This window comes from Symphalangus syndactylus, chromosome 18 (genome assembly GCF_028878055.3).
Source record: "Symphalangus syndactylus isolate Jambi chromosome 18, NHGRI_mSymSyn1-v2.1_pri, whole genome shotgun sequence".
Classification (NCBI taxonomy): domain Eukaryota; kingdom Metazoa; phylum Chordata; class Mammalia; order Primates; family Hylobatidae; genus Symphalangus; species Symphalangus syndactylus.
The window spans coordinates 10071035-10091548 of record NC_072440.2 but is presented as its reverse complement, the minus strand read 5'-3'; the positions used below and the strand labels follow the sequence as shown (position 1 = coordinate 10091548).

Genomic DNA, 20514 nt, shown 5'->3' with positions numbered 1-20514 from the left:
AGGAAAAACGCCCCCCACTCCAAAACAGCAAAACCATTTGAGTCAATACATCAGAAGAAAAACGGAACCGGGCGTGGTGGCTTCCGCCTGTAATCCCAGCACTTTTGGAAGCTGAGGCAGGTGGATCATGAGGTCAGGAGTTTGAGACCAGCCTGGCCAACATGGTGAAACCCCATCTCTACTAAAAATACTAAAAAATCAGCCAGGCATGGTGGCACATGCCCGTAATCCTAGCTATTCAGGAGACTGAGGCAGGAGAACTGCTTGAACCCGGGAGGCGGACGTTACAGTGAGCTGAGATCACGCCACTGTACTCCAGCCTGGGCAACACAGCGAGACTCTGTCTCAGAGGAAATGTAAAGAAAAAGGAAAAAAAGGATCATGGAAACAAATCCAAAATAGATCAGTAATCCAACATAAGTCAACAGTCTAAACTTGCTAATGAAGAGGTTGTTAATCTGGTTAAAAATTTAAAATTCCAGTTTTAGGCCAGGTGCAGTGGCTCACGCCTGTAATTCCAGCACTTTGGGAGGCCGAGGCAGGTGGATCATGAGGTCAGGAGTTCAAGACCAGCCTGGCCAAGACGGTGAAACCTCATCTCTACTAAAAACACAAAAATTAGCCAGGCGTGGTGACAGGTGCCTGTAATCCCAGCACTTTGGGAGGCCGAGGCAGGTGGATCATGAGGTCAGGAGTTCAAGACCAGCCTGGCCAAGACGGTGAAACCTCATCTCTACTAAAAACACAAAAATTAGCCAGGCGTGGTGACAGGTGCCTGTAATCCCAACTACTTGGGAGGCTTGAGGCAGGAGAATCGCTTGAACACAGGAGGCGGAGGTTGTAGTGAGGCGAGATCGCGCAACCGCACTCCAGCCTGGGCGACAGAATGAGACTCCGTCTCCCAAAAAAAAAAAAAAAAAAAAAATTTAATTCCAGTTTTAAAATACCACAGCAAGGCTGAAGCTGGACATAAGGAAAATGCCCAGATATACGCTAAGGAGCAGAAAGTGGGTACTACTGACTGATCAGCCGAACTGAGGCCAGAGAAGCACCATGACTGGAGTAAAGAGCGCTGCGAGGGCTACTGCACCATGATCGAAGGAAGTGACCAAATTCCAAAGGCATACATACCGCCTAACAGGACATCTTGAAAATATCAAATGCAAAACCTCCAGGAGCTATAATGAGAACTGTTAAACCTACAAGCCTAATGAAACCAATTCACGCAAAAATAAATTAAGGATATTAAAAATGTAAGCATGGGGCCGGGCACGGTGGCTCACGCTTGTAATCCCAGCACTTTGGGAGGCCGAGGCGGGCGGATCACGAGGTCAGCAGATCGAGACCACGGTGAAACCCCGTCTCTACTAAAACTACAAAAAATTAGCCGGGCGTGGTGGCGGGCGCCTGTAGTCCCAGCTACTCGGAGAGGCTGAGACGGGAGAATGGCGTGAACCCGGGAGGCGGAGCTTGCAGTGAGCCGAGACTGCGCCACTGCACTCCAGCCTGGGCGACAGAGCGAGACTCCGTCTCAAAAAAAAAATAAATAAAATAAAATAAAATAAAATAAAAATAAAAAATAAAAATAAAAATAAAAATAAAAATGTAAGCATGATTTATACATTTGACCCAACAAGCTCATAGAGAATATTGCACCAAAGAAAGAAAGAACACACATATTCACAAGCACAGATGGACTATTTACAAAAAATGTATAATCTATTGAGCCATAAAGTCTCAACAAGCATCAAAGAATGAATGTGTACCATGGAGGCCACGTCCTTTGCGCACAGCACAAGCAATGGATATCAAGAGTTTAAAAAATTAATTTGGGGGAGGGGAAAGGGAAGGGAAGGGAAGGGAAGGGAAAAGGGAAAGGGAAAGGAACAGGAAAAGGAAAGGAAAAGAAAACCCCACATGCTTCTAGACTGCTAACAGGTAAAGGCAGAAATTATCATATATAGGAAAACGGTGGCCAGACGCGGTGACTCACACCTGCAATCCCAGCACTTTGGGACGCCAAGGCGAGAAGATTGCTTGAGCCCAGGAGTTTCAGAACAGCCTGGGCAATATAGTGAGACCCCATCTCTTAAAATATATATATATGTGCATATATAAAAACAAATAAAACTCCTATTAAATGACCCTTGGTTAGGCAAAGCCTTCTTACATGTGACACCAAAAGCACAAGCAACCGAAGAGAAAACAGATAAACTGGACTCCATCAAACTTGTAAATGTTTGTGCTTCAAAGAACACTGAATGAAACAATAAGACAACCCACAGAATGAAGAGAAAGTATTTGCAAGTCATGTTTCTAATAGGGAGTCTAGTACCCAGAACAGACAGAGAACTCTTACGACAACAGTAAGAAGTCAGCTAACCAATGAAAACATGGCAAAGATCTGAACAGACATTTATCCAAAGAAAATACGCAAATGGCCAGGCAACCTCTTCAGCCACTGCGGAACTGCAAAGCAAAACCCCTCTGAGCGATCGATGCCCCTGCACCATGGAATGGGTACCATCAAAAAGAAGCGGCCTGAGAATATACAGGGGTACAGCGGCCTTGGAAAACAATCTGGCACTTCCTCAAAATACTAAACAGCGTTACCACGTGACCCAGCAACTCCACTCCTAGAATATGCCCAAGAGAAATAAAAACACACTACCTAAAAACCGTTACACAAATGTTCAGAGCAGCATTGTTCATAATAGCTCCAAAGCAGGAAAAAAACAAACATCCATCAAAAGATGAGCAGATTTTTTTAAACGTGGCCTATCCACACAATGAACATTACGCAGCCATGAAAAGGAAGGGCACACTGACCCAGGGGGCACTATGGACCCAGGGGGCACTATGGATGGACCTTGCAAACGTCATGCTCAGTGAAAGACACCAGTCATAAAAGAACAAAAAAACACATTTCTATGAAATGCCCAAAACAGGCAAATCCACGGAGACAGGATGCAGATGGGTGGCTGCCAGGGGTTGGGGGAGGATGAGAAGGTGGGAAGTTGGGGTAATGGCTGAGAGGCACAGGGTTTCCTTTGGAGGTGATGAAAATGTTCTAAAATTGGTTGTGGTGATGAACACACAACTCTGTGAACTAAAATCCACTCAACTGTACACTTCACATGGGTAAATTTCATTGTGTGTGAATGACAAGAGTCCCCCCCTTAACCAACGGGGATAGTTCCAAGACCTGCAGCGGCTGCCTGAAACTTGGAACAGGACCGAGCGCCAGCCTCGATCTTGGTACCTGCCAGTAAGCGGGTAAGGGGCAGGCAGCCGCACGGCGTGGGTGCCCTGGACAAAGGGAAGATTCACGCTCCCGGCAGGCAGGACAGGACAGTGAGACTGTGATCACGCTGCTCAGAATGGTGCACAACTGAAAACTTATGAACTGCTTACTGCTGGAATTTCCCATTTAATACTTTCAGACTGTGGCTGACCATGGGCAACTGACACCATGGAAAGCAAAGCCACAGGTGAGGGGAGGGTATTAAGTGTCTCAGTGAAGCTGACAAAATTCTCCCACGGGCAGCAGAACAGGGATGGAATGGGACACACCGCACAGGTGCATTTGGCCGGTGGTGCTGAGTCTCCCAATTCCTAGGCTATGGGTGGGTTTGTGGGCATTGCTATTTACATTTACGGTCCACACATTATTTGGTATGTATCAAACATCATCAGTTTTTACAATATACTAAGATCTATAGTATTAACATATCAAAAATTCCTCTCAAAAACAGAAAAATCACTCAAAATTTAAAAATATATTAAGATGAAACAGTATGTGAGAGGCAGAAATAAAAGAACATGGGTAAAACCCTACAGCAAGCAGCACAGTCCGCTCCTCTTTTTTTTTTTTTTTTTGAGACAGTCTTGCTCTATCACCCAGGCTGGAGTGCAATGGCACAATCTTGGCTCACTGCAAGCTCTGCCTCCTGGGTTCAAGTGGGAGACTGAGGCAGGAGTCATTCTTCACAGATACTGTCCACAAAGACAATTCAAAAGAATCCTACAACATGTTGTATCAATCTACAACACATAGCTAAAAAAAAATGCTAATTTTAAGAAGTACTATATTAACAAGTGCCTAGAAATAAATCTAATAGATTTTTATGGAGAAAACCATGAACTTTTATTAGGACATTAAAGAAGTCCTAGAGAGAGGCAGGAGTGGTGGCACACGCCTATAATCCCAGCTACTCAGGAGGCTGAGGCACGAGACTCACTTGAACTCTGGAGGTGGAGGCTGCAGTGAACTGAGATCATGCCACTGAACTCCAGCCTGGGCGACAGAGCAAGACCTTGTCTCAAAAAAGTAAAAGTCTTACATGGGCAGCAAACTGGGCCACCTCCATGTTTAAGTGAAATTAACAGTGTAATTAACGGTGTAAAGAGTCCAGGCTTCCTAAAGGAACACTAATGTCGGGAGGACTCTAACCAGAAGTCTGACAAGGTGAAGCAGGAACTTTAAAGCTACTGCCCACTGTACATAGACGCACCAAGGACCTCACACACCAGCACCATTCTGGAGACAAGGGGTGCCCACCCAACCGCAGACTGAGGCTCAGCACAAAGCTGCTGAGTGGCCCAAGGTCCAGGTCACAGCTGGCCTGAGACCAGGAGGCCAAGCAGGCTGGCTCACAACCCAGACGACTCACCAGGCCTAACCCAGCCTCACACCAAACAGCAATTCCAGGAGGGCTCAAGACTCCTCGAGGTGGCTGGGCACCATGGCTCACCCCTATAATACCAGCACTTTCGGAGGCTGACGTGAGTGGATCATTTGAGCTCAAGAGTTCAAGACCAGCCTAGGCAACACAGTGAGACCCCATTTCTATTTTTTGTTTTTTTGAGATGGAGTCTCGCTCTGTCGCTAGGCTGGAGTGCAGTGGCACGACCTCAGCTCACTGCAACTTCCGCCTCCTGGGTTCAAGCGATTCTCCTGCCTCTCAGCCTCCCTGGTGGCTGAGAGTACAGGTGCCCACCACCACGGCCAGCTAATTTTTTTTTTTTTTTTTTTTTTTTTTGAGACGGAGTCTCGCTCTGTCGCCCAGGCTGGAGTGCAGTGGCGCAATCTCGGCTCACTGCAAGCTCCGCCTCCCGGGTTCACGCCATTCTCCTGCCTCAGCCTCTCCAAGTAGCTGGGACTACAGGCGCCCGCCACCACGCCCGGCTAATTTTTTTGTATTTTTAGTAGAGACGGGGTTATCACCGTGGTCTCGATCTCCTGACCTCGTGATCCGCCCGCCTCGGCCTCCCAAAGTGCTGGAATTACAAGCGTGAGCCATCGCGCCCGGCCTAATTTTTGTATTTTTAGTAGAAATGGGGTTTCACCATGTTGGCCAGGAATGACTTCAATCTCTTGACCTCGTGATTCGCCCACCTTGGCCTCCCAAAGTGCTGGGATTACAGGCGTGAGCCACCGCACCCGGCCTTTTATCTTTATTTAAAAAATTTTTGGCCAGGAGCCATTAATGGCTCATGCCTATAATCCCAGCACTTTGAGAGGCTGAGGAGGGCGGATCACTTGAGGTCAAGAGTTCGAGACCAGCCTGGCCAACATAGCGAAACCCCATCTCTACTAAAAATATAAAAATTAGCCAGGCATGGTGGCAGGCGTCTGTAATCCCAGCTACTCAGGAAGCTGAGGCAGAATCGCTTGAGCCCAGGAGGCGGAGGTTGCAGTGAGCCGAGACTGTGCCACTGCACTCTAGTCTGGGTGACAGAGTGAGACTCCATTTCAAAAAAAAAAAAAAAAAAATTTTTAAAGACTCCTAGAGGAAATACAGGGAACAGCTTTACGGCTGCAGAGTGGGGACAAGTTTCTTAAACCAGGCCCAGCACGCACATACCACATAGGAAAAGGGTGATAAATTTGAGGAGTACGATGAAATTAACAAACTTGGGTTCATCAGACACTATAAAATTATGGTTGCTTGACAGGTGCATGAATGGAATTTCATGACCACGACTTGCTTCAAAACAATGGAATGGAAGGAATGGGAGAGGGGAGGCTGGCCAGGTGCGTATAACTTCTGAAGCTGAGTGAAAGAACAGGAGGCTCTCTCTAAAGATTTCCAAAGTAAAAAAGAATTTTTTTAAAGACATCACTAAAAATGAAAAGATACACCCACCCACGGGCACAAGCACACTACAAACAGTGCACAGGCAGCGCAGGAGCCCCCAGTGCAGGCCCAGAGCCCTGGCATGATACACACGCAGACCCCAAGCCGGGTGGTGAGAGGTGGAGGACGCCGTGCCCATATCCATCGCTCAGGAAACACATGAGACCAGCCGGCCAGAGCCCTGAATCTCACCTCAGAGGACTCCTGCACCAAGGCTGGGGCACCACAAAGCCTGCTGCCCATCGCCAGGGGACACCTGCTGTTTTCACACGCCTGACATGCATGGGCAAGGGCCACATCTGGGACCCTCTCCGACAGGGCAGGGTGTGCACAAGAGGACGCAGCCCCAGCAACATGCAGCTCTATGTAGAGCACCTGGGTAGTCCCTGCTCTCTTTATTTTTGTGAAAATTTTGTAAATTTGAAGTTATTTCCACATAAAAATGTAAAATCAAGCTCCCACCAGCCCGAGCCCAGGAGGTGCTCTCTCAGGAAAACCACCACCGCCTCCAGCAGGTAGCACCTAGGCTGGAACAGAGGTGAGAATGTGTGGCAGTAATCTGCCCCGCTGTCCCAGTAGTAAAGAAAACTTCACATAAATTTTCAACCCCATTTCTGCCAAAAGTAAGTAAATCTGGTGAAAGTGAAGACAGACAGAAGTCACCTACACTGTGCTGTCTCCCCTCTGCTGAGAACATCCTCTACATGCCTGGGGTGCTTCAGGGAAGACAACCAGGCCTAGTGGAACGGTGCCCCACAAAGCTAGGGGTGGGAATGACATGGTTGGGTACCCAAGTCGCCGGGGGCAGGGCAGAGCTGTCTAAATGGCCAGATGACTGTGGTTCATGGCCCACGGCCCTGCTCTGTGAAATGCTAGCTTTAGTTCAGTAAATGCCAGCATCTTTAGGAGAGTCTGAGAGTGCAGAGGAAGGTGTGGTGAGGCCAGTGAGAAACACAGCCCATCCTGTGAGCACTCAGAGTTTTCCCCAGCACAATTTTTATTTGCTTCAGCTTTTTCAATCAAAACAAATCTAGGCCGGGCACAGTGGCTTATCCCTGTAATCCCAACACTTTGGGAGGCTAAGGCAGGCGGATTACCTTAGGTCAGTCAGGAGTTCGAGACCAGCCCACCCAACGTGACTAAATCCCATCTCCACTAAAAATACAAAAATTAGCCAGGCGTGGTGACATGCACCTGTAATCCCGGCTACTTGGGAGGCTGAGGCAGGAGAATCGCTTGAACCCGGGGGGCAGAGGTTGCAGTGAGCCTAGATCATGCCACTGCACGCCAGCCTGGGCGACAGAGCAAGACTCCGTCTCAAAAAAAAGAAAAGAAAAATCTGTTTCCAGATGTAGTAATGTCCATTTCTGTAGAGGAGAATCCCTCCTGCCCGTCAGCCTGCACCGGGAAGGGCTCCGTTGTGAGCTGCCAGCTACAGAAAACCAACAAAGTCACGGGGGGCAGGAAAGAGTGTTTAAAACGGCATTCAGGTCTGTTCCTCACGGAGGAGAGCAGGCGCTCCCGCAGGCTGTGTTGACCCAGGCACCCTCCCGAGCTCCCAGGCACCCTCCCGAGCTCCCAGGCACTGGCTGGACCTGCCCTGCAGCTCCTCCTTCCAATGTGTCGTCCTGGTGCTTCCTTCCCAAGTGCCCACCACTCTAGACCCAATGCAGGTCAAGCACAGGGAGCTGCCACCTGTGGCCTCAGGGCCCCTGCCATGCCTCCCAGGGCCACCCGCAGCAGCCAACTCACGCACCCACACTGCCCGGGAGGGGCCCACACAGGGCCTCCCAGTGCCACCCGCAGCAGCCAACTCATGCACCCACACCGCCCGGGAGGTACCCACACAGGGCTCCCCCCATTGGGCAATGAGCCAGTGTCTCCTGCTTCAATCCATGCCAGATACAAACTTTTATAAAACAAAATTAACAGCCAGAAACATGGAGGAAAAAAAGACTTAAAAACACAAGCCAAAGGGGGCCGCGGCCAGTGGCTCTAATCTGTAACCCTAGCACTTTGGGAGGCTGAGGACCACTTGGGCCCAGGAGTTCAAGGCTGCAGCGAGCTAGGATTGGGCCACTTCACTCCTGCCTGGGAGACAGAGCAAGACCCCGCCTCAATTAAAAGAACAAAACAAAACCTCTGCAGGTGCCCACCAGGTGACAGCTGGGATCCTCACAGGGCCTACCTACTAGCACTCAACGCTCCCAAGACACAACAGCTTCCCCACCCTCATCAAGTGCACAAGGGAGACAACGCTGCCCGACAGTGACCCCAGAACAAGTTCCAGAATAGTGACATCTTTATTCCAGAGTCAACATACTACCCTCCAGCATTAAACAGACTACAGACTAAGGCTGGGGCTGGGCGAGGTGGCTCACGCCTGTAATCTCAACACTTTGGGAGGCCTAGGCAGGAGGATTGCTTAAGCCCAGGAATTCAAGATCAGCCTGGACAACATAGTGAGACCCTGTCTCTATAAAATAGACGAGGGCCAGGTGGCCTCCAACAGTGTGGGACCTGAGTCCAGGTAGGAAAAAAGTGCCTTCCAAATTCCGGGGCCCAAGGTGCCTACCCTGCAGGGAATAACAGACAGACACTCTCTGGACTGTGGGGGCTGAGGCCCGCCACCCAAGGCCCTTTGCAGCCGGCAGACACCACCTGTGGGTGACCGTGTCCACACAGGACTTTGCTATCCATCCGCCAGGACCTGAGGGAAGAGAACTGCCAGACCCCATTCCTGCCCCTTCTGCCACCATTTCAGACACCCCACAGGGACTCATTTTGGGGGTTCCCAAATGAGTTCCCACTGACTTCCAGGAAGTCCATAAGCCACTCTATGACCCCAGCTTGGGCATCTGTCCTTGCCACGCTGACCCTTTTCCCCTGACCTCGCAGTGCCTCAAGCTCCAGGAATGGCTCAGAAGGGGTGCAGAGCCAGTGGTGACGGCACGGTGGGTCAAGGAGTCACCCCTGGAGGCAATGTGTCTGGCAGAGGCCTAGGGGAGCTCAAAAGGATGGCACTGGGGGTGCACAACTGTTCATGAAGCCAAAGAGAAATTAAAAGAAGCAGCAGAAGGAACTTTCTTCATGTGAGATAGTTCAAGTTCAGACTACCTGCTAACAACATTAGGACATGGGCTGGACCAACTAATCTTCATATCGAATACCAAGACAGGAGATCCAGACCGAACTCCATCACGTGCACCAAGTTCAAGCTCAAACAATCAGCTGGTGCAGCATGTCTGCTGAACGACTGTGCTGTGATGGGCTAGGACCAGCAGGCGGCCCAGGGGACCTAGACTGCTCTATTCACCTCCATCCAACCACATCGCTCTGCACACCAGGCACCATCTCTGTAGGCTCACCACTAACAAAGAGGGATCGGTACCATCTGAGGACTGCCTTTATCAACAAGACTAAAAGATTTCTTGGAAGAGTATCAATTCCAAGGGTCAATGTTTTTCTTTCTCTAAACATGCCTCATATAGAGGATCTCCAGATGCAGCTGTGTCAAAGAGAACCAAAACTCAAGAGACTGCTCTGGATAACCATGCAAAACCCTTCAGAGACAGGGTCTCACTCTGTCACCCAGGCTGGAATACAAAGGTGCGATCACAACTCACTGCAGCCTCGACCTCCTGGGCTCAAGCAATCTACCCAAGCAATCTACCCACCTCAGCCTTCCAGTGTGAGGATTACTAGCCTGAGCCACCGCACCCAGTCAACTTTTCTAACAGCTCAAGTCAATCTAATTTAAATGCATGAAGAGAAGTAGCTAGGTATTTAAAGTTCGCCACGTATTTTCACCTGACTGATGCTTCCCTTCCTAAGGCTGACGAAGACCAGTTGATCCTTTCAAACTCAAAATAAAATGACCCTAGTGAAGGCGGGAGAAACCCCTCATTCGAATGAAGGTAGGAGGAGCACCCATCAGAAAGCCTTGCCTATCTGAGGCTCCTGTCCGTGAGGCTGAAGTCCAGGCTCTCGTAGTAGAGTAGCTCCTCCTGGAACATCTGAAGCAGTCAAAGGAACCGAACGGACACAGGCCGTCTGCCTGCTGATCAGTCTCTTTTAAGACACTTTCTACTTTGCATTCTGATGAACCTAGCAGTTTTGTTGAACAGATTATGCGTGTATTTATCCCTCATTTCATGCAATTAACCCAAAAGAGTTATCGGGAAACCCTGTTTGTCTTTTCACTCCATGTATGAACTCTCATGTGAATGAGTCCTGCAGTAATCCATGTTAAGGGAGCCCTAATTTCAAACTGGTGCAAATGGAAAAGACTTTCCCTTTTCCTTTAAGACTAAAGACAAAATGTCCTCCTGGCCGAGCTCGGTGGCTCACGCTTGTAATCCCAGCACTTTGGGAGGCCGAGGCAGGCGGATCACGAGGTCAGGAGATCAAGACCATCCTGGCTAACATGGTGAAACCCTGTCTCTACTAAAAATACAAAAAATTAGCAGGTGTGGTGGTGGGCGCCTGTGGTCCCAGCTACTCAGGAGGCTGAGGCAGGAGAATGGCGTGAACCCAGGAGGTGGAGCTTGTAGTGAGCCGAGATCGTGCCACTGCGCTCCAGCCTGGGTGACAGAGCAAGACTCCGTCTCAAAAAAAAAGTCATTCTATACAGGTGCAACTCAATCCGTTAATAAAAACTGATGTATGCTGGAGAGAGGAAGTGAAAAGAAAAAATAGGGCTGGGCGCGGTGGTTCATGCCTGTAATCTCAGCACTCTGGGAGGCCGAGGCAGGCAGATCACCTGAAGTCACGAGTTCGAGACCATCCTGGGCAACATGGTGAAACCCCATCTCTATGAAAAATACAAAAATTAGCCAGACACCATGGCACACACCTGTAGTCCCAGCTACTAGGGAGGCTGAGGCACAAGGATCGCTTGAACCTGGGAGGTGGAGGCTGCAGTGAGCCAAGATCACACCATTGCACTCCAGCCTAGGCAACAGAGCAAGGCTCCATCTCACAAAAAAAAAAAAAGAACAAGAAAAAATAACAATCAATGTAAGGCCAGGCATGGTGGCTCACGCCTGTAATCTCAGCACTTTGGGAGGCCGAGGCAGGCAGATTGCTTGACCCCATCTCACCAAAAAATAAAAACATTAGCAGGGCCTGGTGGCACACGCCTGTGGTCCCAGCTACTCAGGAGGCTGAGGTGGGGAAGCCGCTTGAGCCCAGGAGGTCGAGGCTGTAGTGAGCCATAATCATGCCACTGCACCCCAGTCTGAGCCAAAGAGCAGGACTCCGTTCAAGAGATTCTCCTGCCTCAGCCTCCTGAATAGCTGGGATTACAGGCACGCACCACCATGCCTGGCTAATTCTTATATTTTTAGTACAGATGGGTTTTCACCATGTTAGCCAGGCTGGTCTCGAACTCCTGACCTCGTGATCTGCCCACCTCGGCCTCCCAAAGTGCTGGCATTACAGGTGTGAGCCACGCACCCGGCCCTGCCTGTTTTTCAAAGTGTTTATTTACTGCTGTTATTATTTGATCATAGTATATTAAACTTACAAAAGAACAGACTATAACCTTAAAACTATCTTTTTTAGCCCAGCGCAGTGGCTCACGCCTGTAATCCCAGCACTTTGGGAGTTCACAGTGGGTGGATCACTTGAGGTCAGCAGTTCGAGACCAGCCTGGCCAATATGGTGAAACCCCGTCTCTACTAAAAATACAAAAATCGGCTGGGTGTGGTGGCACTTGCTTGTAATCCTAGCTACTTGGGAGGCTGAGGCAGGAGAATCACTTGAACCCAGAAGGCGGAGGTTGCAGTGAGCCAAGATCATAGCACTACACTCCAGCCTGGGCAACAAAGCAAGATTCCATCTCAAAAAAAAAAAGGAAAAAAAAAAGAACTATCTTTTTTACTTGAAATTTTAATTTTTCAAACCACTAGAATGATAAAAGCAGTCAGTCCCTGAAGGCAGATTCTCTTCTGTCCATAGGGAATAAGGAAGACCCTCTTTCTCTAAAATCTCTAAAACACTGCTCAGATGGGGTCACATCCCTCTTCCAGTGTGACTGGCTGGCCTGAAGCATAACATCCTCAGATGCTCTAGATGGGTCCTACACCAGAGCCATGGGTTAGTGCACACCCTAACCAACTAGACTCAGCATCCCCGCCCACTGCTGCACATCGAGAAGCTTCACCATGGGCCAGGCACAGTGGCTCGTGCCTGTATTCCCAGCTGAGGCTGGGAGGAGGCTGAGGCAGGAAGATCGCTTGAGCCCAAGAGTTTGAGGCTACGGTGAGCCATGATCACGCCACTGCACTCCAACATGGGCAACAGAACAAGACCCTGTCTCTAAACATAAAATAAAAAATAAGTAAGAAGCTTCACCCTCATCTACACACAATTCAAATGCACAGCTGAGGCCTCCTACATGCACCCAGGGGTAGTCCCAGGGCCTAAGAACAGGGCTGCCAGATCAGCTGCCTCTCAGACCACAGCAAGCCTGTAAACTCGGTTTCAGGCAGCAGTCAGTACTGTATTGAGAGCCTGCCTCTCACGACCACCTCAGAGGTGGGTCCAGCACCGCGGTGCCAACAGGCCAGGTGCACTGGGAGCTCCTCCACTGGTGGCAAGGTGGCCCGAAGCACCAGCATCTCCTGGAGACTGGGAAACCCAGACTGCAGAGACCACGGCCAGGAACACTCGTCCAGGTTTGTTTCTCTCTCTCTACTCGAAGCTGAAATAATAGTTTATTTCCAAGTTAGGAAAAGAACAGAACCACAAAGTACGCGGTTTAGCTCCAATACCTGCTTTCAAATATTTAGGTCGAGTTTTCTTCTCAATCAGCCCTGGCCACTTCAGGCCCCCGCGTCTCTGCATGCAAACGCTGCCTCCTTCAAACAGTCCTGCCTACCCAACATCAGCAGCCAAAGAACAGAGAGCGTGGGGCCCAGCCGGGCCCGGCCTCTCCCAGAGCAGGTCATCATCTGGTACTGGCCAGGGAAGGGAGCACTTCAGACTTTTGGCTCTTCATTTTGTTAGATCACATTTTGTTTATTTTGCTTCAATTTCAGTAAAGCTGAAATTTTTAGACCTCTTATACAGAAGCTTTTAATACAAACCCTAGACTTTTTGACTCATACGTAGAAATCCAAGCAAAACCATCTCTTCAAAGTCAGATTAATTTATAAAGACAAAACACCTTGGTTTCGACGGGGTTTTCTCTGGATGGGAAGGATTATGAGCATTTTTGTTCATTCTGTCTGAATTGACTAATTCTCTGAGTATTTACAGCTCTGTGAAAAGAAACTGGACCTCACTTTGGCAAAGTAGAGCAATATTAACAAAAATCACTTAAAACTTTTTTTTTTTTTGAGACACAGTTTCACTCTGTCACCCAGGCTGCGGTGCAGTAGCACAATTCTGGCTCACTGCAACCTCCCAGCCTCACCGCCCAATGCAGCTCAGCCTGCATGCGTCCCACCTGTGCTGCCCTCCCCTCACATGTGGGGCAGGTCTCACACCTCAGAGAGCCCTGCTCACTGACCCCCAGCAGTCCTGGAGGGTCTGTGTGGTAATGGGGATCCGGGCATCTCCCCCAGCCACGCTGCAAGCTCAGCACCAGGCTGGCTCTACCCGCCCTGTTGACCGGCAGGCCCCGTCTGTGCTCACAGCTCCTCCCCTTGTTTGGCCACCCTTTCCTCAGGGCGTCTGCAGCAAGTGGGGGGCACAGCACGGGAAACGGGGCCAAGGCCACAGCAGTGGATGTCCCGATGCCGGAAGTCACTGGGAAGCCCAGGCCAGAGCCCCTCGGGTTGAAAGTCACAGAGTTCCTGCGTGGGCTTCATTCCTTCTTAAAGTTTAGTCACTGAAATTCTTAAAAATCTTCACTCACGGCTGGGCATGGTGGCTCACACCTATAGTCCTAGCACTTTGGGATGCAGAGGTGGGCAGACTGCCTGAGCTCAGGAGTTCCAGACCACCCTGGGCAACATGGTGAAACCCCGCCTCTACTAAAAATACAAACATTAGCTGGGCATGGGAGCACACGCCTGTAGTCCCAGCTACTCGGGAGGCTGAGACACAAGAATTGCTGGAACCTGGCAGCAGAGGTTGCAGTGAGCTGAGATCATGCCACTACACTCCAGCCTGGGCAACAGGGCAAAACCCTGTTTAAAAAAAAAAAAAAAAAAAGACTGAGCAAGTGCTGTAATTCCAGCACTTTGGGAAGCCAAGGCGGGCAGATCACTTGAGGCCAGGCGTTTGACACCAGCCTAGCCAACATGGTGAAACTCCGTCTCTATTTAAAAAATACAAAAATTTGTCGGACATGGTGGCGCACACCTGCAGTCCCAGGTACTCAGGAGGCTGAGGCAGGAGAATTGCTTGACCCCAGGAGGCGGGGGTTGCAGTGAGCCAAGATTGCGCCACTATACTCCACCCTGGGCGACAAAGCAAAACTCCATCTCAAAAAAAAAAAAAAAAACCTAGAAAATTATAGATCATTCCAAGCCTACAGACTAAAATCTTTTACAACATCTACTCCCCGAAAAGACGTGGTAAACAGGCAGAACCATGCTTCAGGGGAATATTAGGAAGCTGCGCCAACAGGAAACGCAATGACCACGCAGCACAGGCCCGGCAGGCTGTGCCCACGTCCTCCCAGGGTCCCGCACTGCAGGCTCCTTGTGGACTCAATGCTTGGACACGCTTACCTCTGCGGGGGAATATAAGGAGCACACACGGTCGGCAGGACCGCACAGGGCTCAGCCAGAGTTTTCTTAGCCTTTTTTGCCTTCTTCCTGACCTTGGATGTGGACCTGACCGTTTTAACCGAGCTCTCTTTTCGACAGACACCATTTTTCATTTCGACATCCCCGTAAATATTCAGAGGCCTCCGGGTGCAGCCTGGAGGCGTGTGGACATCACAGTAAGCGGTCTTTCTGACGGAGAAGGTGGTGCCACCGCCAGTCAGTTCCTTCACGGGCTCCATTTTCATGTACAGGCCAGCCTTCTGGGCACATGTCACATGGAATGCTGTGTAGCAGTTTGCTTTGTGGCACTGGATGCAGGCACCCACGCCCTTCTGCTTACAGAGGTAGCATGTCAGTTTCCACCGGGCTGGGGGGATGTTCCTCACCCCATCAATGGGCTCGATGAACACTGTGTTGGCAAAGCCGACCTCTGGGATCCACAGGGCACACACCACGTGACCCCAGCGGTCGTCATCTGTCTTTTTGAAGGCACCACCCTTGTTGGGGCACAGCACACAGTCGGCGGGACGAGCCCGGGACTGCAGGCAGTGGCGGCAGAGCCACTGGCCCTCGGGGATATAGGGCACCCCGTAGCACTCCTGGTGCACGGCCAGGTTGCACATGTCGCAGAAGAGGATCACGTTGCTGTTCTGGCACTCCCCATCCATGCAGATGCAGCACACGGCGTCCTCATCGATCAGAGACTGCTGCTCGCCCTGCTTCTGGTTCTCGCAGTGCGACTCCTTCTCGAAGCGGTCCATCAGGAACTCAAACATGCTCTGCGACACGGCAGGGACGCAGTCGCCCTTGCGCTTCTCATTGACAATCTCCAGCCAGGCATAGTCCTCCTCGTCCATGTCATACTCCACCTCGTTGTCCAGCTCCTCGGCCGACTTCTCAATGAACTTGTAGTACACCGGAGGCCTCCTGGGGGCGGACGGAGGGCTGTACTCCACGATGCGCACCTTGGGCTCCGGGAGGGCGCTGGCCGAGGCCGGCGTGCCGTGGGCGCTGGGGAGGGCTTCATTTTTCTTTTTGACTCTGTTGTTTTTGTGACGCTTAGTTCTTAAGCAGACTGGGGGCCGCTCGCTGTTTTCCTTATTGCTGTTGCATTCACTCATCTCTTGAGCAGTGAGGTCATCTTCTAATATGATCTCCAGGGGATCAAAAATACTGATCCTGTGCAAGCGCCCTTCAATTTCTATCTCTACCATCCTTTGAGCTTGAGCGTAGGTCAGCGTTTCTCGCGTGGGGGAGTGTTTAACACTGCATGGGGAGGAAGGATGCCTCGCTGCAGAGCCTCGATGACATCGTCCTTTCCTCCTCATTTGGTAATGATTACCTAAAATAAAGGCAAAAGTAAAGTTAATTCTATGCAGGGTGACCAAAGACTCGAGAAAACCACAAAAGTATACTTGGGCAGATCTAGCTCACCAGCTCAAAGCCCAATCAAAGCAAAACTCACAGCTAACCTCTTTCCAAGGTGTCAAAAACCACGCATCCAGGCCTGAGCGACTCCCCAGGACCAGGGAGAGAGCTGCGGTAACTGGCAGAGAGGCAGCCTGAGGAGCCCTCCTGGAGCACCTGTGCACCTACCACCACACACCAGTCCCCTCTCAGACCACACCAACAGGCTGCGGAGACCACAGCAACGCTCCTCAAGGAGGGGTCCGGCCCAGAGCCCACAGCTGCAGGACTTTCCCAGCATGCAGGCGGTCCCCCAGAAAGTCCACATACAGGGCCGGACCCCACCAGGCACAGAGGTTATGCCCACCAGACAGGCATGCTCAGTGGCCACCTGGTCCTATCGGATGCTCCCCCTAAACCACTCTTCCCCTCCCCACTACTCCCAGGACAGCACTCCCATGAGCCCAGAGTCACCACAGTCCTTGCAGCATTCCTGCTGGGGCCAGGGGTAGGAGACAGATCACAGCCTGTCCATCCTCTACAGACAGGCCCTCCACACGCACACCACAACACGGGAGACCAACAGGGGAGCCCTGTACTGGTCTGAGGGGACAGTCTTCGCCCCTGTGAGGCCCCAACCCCGCTTCTGCAGAGCCTTGGCAGTGACCACCATGGAAACCACCACAGGCTGAGCCAACCTGCCAGGGGCACTCCTCAAGCCCCATTGAGACCATGGTGCTGGCCATGTCCTCCTCCTTTTTGAGCGAATCCAGATACGTGCATTACCCCAAAGGGAAATCCCTGTTCTTCCCAGCACACGTGAAGGCAGATGCTCCGCTCAGGCTCCACAACGAGAGGTGACCCTCAGGAACCCCTCACTGCTTGCAGAGACCCTCACCAGGAGGGTCGCCAGCGCTGGCTCAGGTGCCTGAAGACTTGGCCACAGAGACTTAGGAGAATCTGCTTTTCCAGAGGTGGGCAAAACCAGTGAGCTGCCACCCATACCTCCAGCTCCTTGTGGCAGAGGCCTCTGCTGTCCGAACACCACGGACTGCGTCTATTCCCAGCTGTCCCCAAGGTGCCTGGTGTGTGGACACCTCCTGTTAAGACCACCACCACCTGGGCAGTGCCTCCCTCCAAAGCGCCACACTTCACTGACAGGAAGCAAAATGATTTTTCAGTGACTGACTCGCAAAACAAATATTCTCAGCTGAAGCCCAAGGCCCACTCTGCATCTAGCCCTGCCAGGTCAGGGACGCCTGGCCTCGGGGTCCAAGGGGATCAGGGACACCCGCAGCAGCCTCGCCCTGATCTATTGGGCCTGAGAAAAAGCCCTCAGGGAGCAGGCTTCCCTCTGTGAGTCCCGAAAGGAAATCCCAGCAGACTTTAAGAGCACTTCTTAAGACAGACCCTCCAGGCACTGGGTATCTTTCTCTGTATCAGACAGAAATCCTCATTGTATGTTGAAACTAGATTGCAATTACCTACAGAAAGGAACAGGAGAGAAAATGTGGTCAGCCAAACCTCAGCCCCTCTGCATCTCCAGGGCCTCCAGGTGCCCACTCAGCCCTGCATTCCTGGGAAGCTGTCAGCACAGCCACCCCCCAGCCGGCCCTGTGAGCCCTGCAGAGGTGACACCACAGCCTGCAGAGAGCGACCCTAGGGCACCCGGGAGGCGACACGCGTCATTACTGAGGTGGGGCAGAAGCAACAGTTGGTTACTCACCAGATCAGAAACGAACCTGTAATTTTCCCCTCGACAGCAAAGTCCTGAGTCGCCCTAACGACAAGCAGCCCCTGGAAACCCACTCTCTCCCAGGGAGCCGTGAAGCTCTTCATTGCAACAGTTTCTACAAGGGGAGAACTGAACCGAAGGCTTCACGGCCACAGCAGCTCTATATCCTCAACATGTAACTGGGACCCGGGGAAAGTAGGCCCTCAGCAGGGCAGGGCGACCCACGACCTCCTCTGCTTCACCGCTTCCCCTCTGGGCCGGTTCTGTTCCTGGCCCTTCCGTGCTGGGACAAGCATTTCCACCGGGAGGGATCCGCGGGGGCACACACGTAGCTTCTCAAGGAATAATTCCCTTAAGTACATTCTGAAGAGCCCTGCGGGCCAAAAACGGGGAAGGCTGCCCACAAGACGGCCGCTTCCATCTTCCCACCACCCGCCCAGGGAGAAGCCGGCCACGCGCCGGGCCTCTCCGTAAAGGCCACGGGAGCCGCGGCCGCTGAGTTGTGCGAAGTTGTGTGAAGCACACAGCACTCGGTACGGCGCTGGGCCAGCCAAACAAAAACATCCGCCGATTCCACTAACTACACAACCACCTGGCGACAGACCCTCAAAAACAGACACTGGCGGCTGCGCTTTCTGGGGAGACGGGGCCGCACCCCGCGGGGCAGGGGCTCCCTCTGCTACAGATTCTCAGAACTCCTGCGTCCGCTCACAAGAGCCGCGTGTCCCGTGAACTGCGCCTCAATCGTGTCACTCGTTTAAAAGGCCCGGGGAAGCCTCGCGTTGGTCGCGAGGCGTCTCCCTGCAAACGCCCGGGGAGGCCGCGGTGCCGGTTCCCAAGCCCGGCGGCCGCAGGCCGCGCGGCTCCTGGGCGATCTCGGGGCGCGTCCCTGCTCACAGGGAGTTCCCGTCTTGGCAGAGCTCGGCCGGCCTGTGTTACATAAGGGGCGGCCCGGCCGGCTCGGCGGCTGCCCCAGGCCCGACCCGACTCGAGCGCGGACTCCGGGCAGGCGCCGCGGCCCAGGCCGCCGAGACCCACAGCCCGACTCGGCCTCCCTCGACTCCCCCGGCCTGACCTACCCGGTCTCCCCGCCCGTCTCCCCGGCAGCCCAGCCCAGCCTCCCCGGTCTCCCCGCCCGGCCTCCCCGGCATCCCGGGCTCCCGGCCCGCAGACAATGCGGAGCCGCCGCCACCGCCAAACATGGCGTCGGCACCACAACCCCGAGAGGCCGGGCCGAGGCGGCGACGGCGGCCGGGCGGCCCGCGAGGCGGCGGGGAGGCCTCCCCGGCCAGGCCCCCGCCCACTCACCTTCGGGGCGCCGCGGCCGCGGGAGCCCGGCAAGCGGGCGGGCGCGGGGACCGGCGCGGCCGAGGCGGCGCTAATGGCGCCCGCGGCTCCTCCGCCAACGGCCGCGCAGGCCGGGCCCCGCTGCCGCTCCTGGGCGCGGGCTCCTCTCGGCCGCGGCGGCTCCGGGCCCGGCAGCGGCGGCCGCGGACTCTCGGGCAGCGGCTCGCGCGGCGCGGGCTCGGGCTCGGGGCCCGGCTGGAGGCCCGGCTCGGGGGGCCCGGCCGGCGGGCGCGGGAGCGGGCGGCGGGCGGCGGGCGGCGGGCGCGGGACGCGGGGCTGGCTCGGACGCCAGGGCCGGGTCGCTCGCTCGCTCCCCAGCGAAGCAAACAATGCGGCGAGCGCTCCGCCCGGCGCGCTGCGTGCGAGACGCGCCCCGCCCGCCGCCGCCATGACGCGCGGACTCCGCCGCCTCGGCCGCTCGCGGGGGAGGGGGCGCCGCGAGGACCGGGGGCCAAATGGGGGCCCTGAGGCGGCGGGGACCGGGCTGGGAGTGGGGGGTCGGGAGGATGGAGAGTGGGGGCCCTTGAGTTAGGGAGGACCGGGCCAGAAGGTCCCTGAGGGGGTCAGGAGGATGGAGAATGAGGGGCCCTGAGGCAGGGGGACGTAGGCTTAGGAGTGGGGGGCCCCGAGGCAGATGGGGAGCAGCCGGGAGTCGGAGGCCTTGAGGCAGGGGGTGCCGGCTGGGAGTGGGGGGTCCCTGAGGCAGGGGGGTACCGGCTGGGAGTGGGGGTCCCTGAGGCAGAAGGGCATTGGCCCAGGAGTGGGGTCGCTGAGGCAGGCGGTACCACCGGCCGGGAGTGGGGGGCCCTGAGGCAGGGGGGACCGGCTGGGAGTGGGGGGCCCAGAGGCGAGGGGACCAGCCGGGAGTGGGGGTACCTGAGGCAGAAGGACATTGGCCCGGGAGTGGGGGGCCCCGAAGCAGGAGGGGGGAGCAGCCGCGAGTCGGGGGCCGTGATGGGGGAACGGCCAGGAGTGGGGGTCCCTGAGGCGGGGGGGACCAGCTGGGAGTGGGAGTCCCTGAGGCAGAGGGCCATTGGCCCAGGAATGGGGAGCCCTGAGGCAGCGGGCGATTGGCCCATGAGTGGGGGGCCCTGAGGCAGGAGGCGATTGGTCCGGGAGTGGAGGTCCCTAAGAGGACGGAGGGGGCCCTGCGGGGGCAGTG

General features: G+C 53.6%; 1 protein-coding gene across 7 annotated transcripts in view; it reads right to left on the bottom strand.

Annotated features, from left to right (window-relative positions):
* Positions 1–19685, bottom strand: part of BRD1 (bromodomain containing 1) — a 54214-nt gene extending 34529 nt beyond the window's left edge. For 5 of the 7 annotated variants that reach the window (XM_055253927.2, XM_055253933.2, XM_055253930.2 and 2 more), the window contains exons 1-2: positions 19314–19685; positions 14825–16205 (exon numbers count right to left, since the gene is read on the bottom strand). In XM_055253927.2, coding sequence (XP_055109902.1) covers positions 14825–16191 — 1367 coding nt within the window. In that variant the 5' untranslated portion in view covers positions 16192–16205; positions 19314–19685. The remainder of the gene's footprint in view (positions 1–14824; positions 16206–19313) is intronic. The other 2 variants (XR_008652645.2, XM_055253934.2) reach the window with 2 other exon arrangements.
* Between the last annotated feature and the right edge of the window lie 829 nt (positions 19686–20514).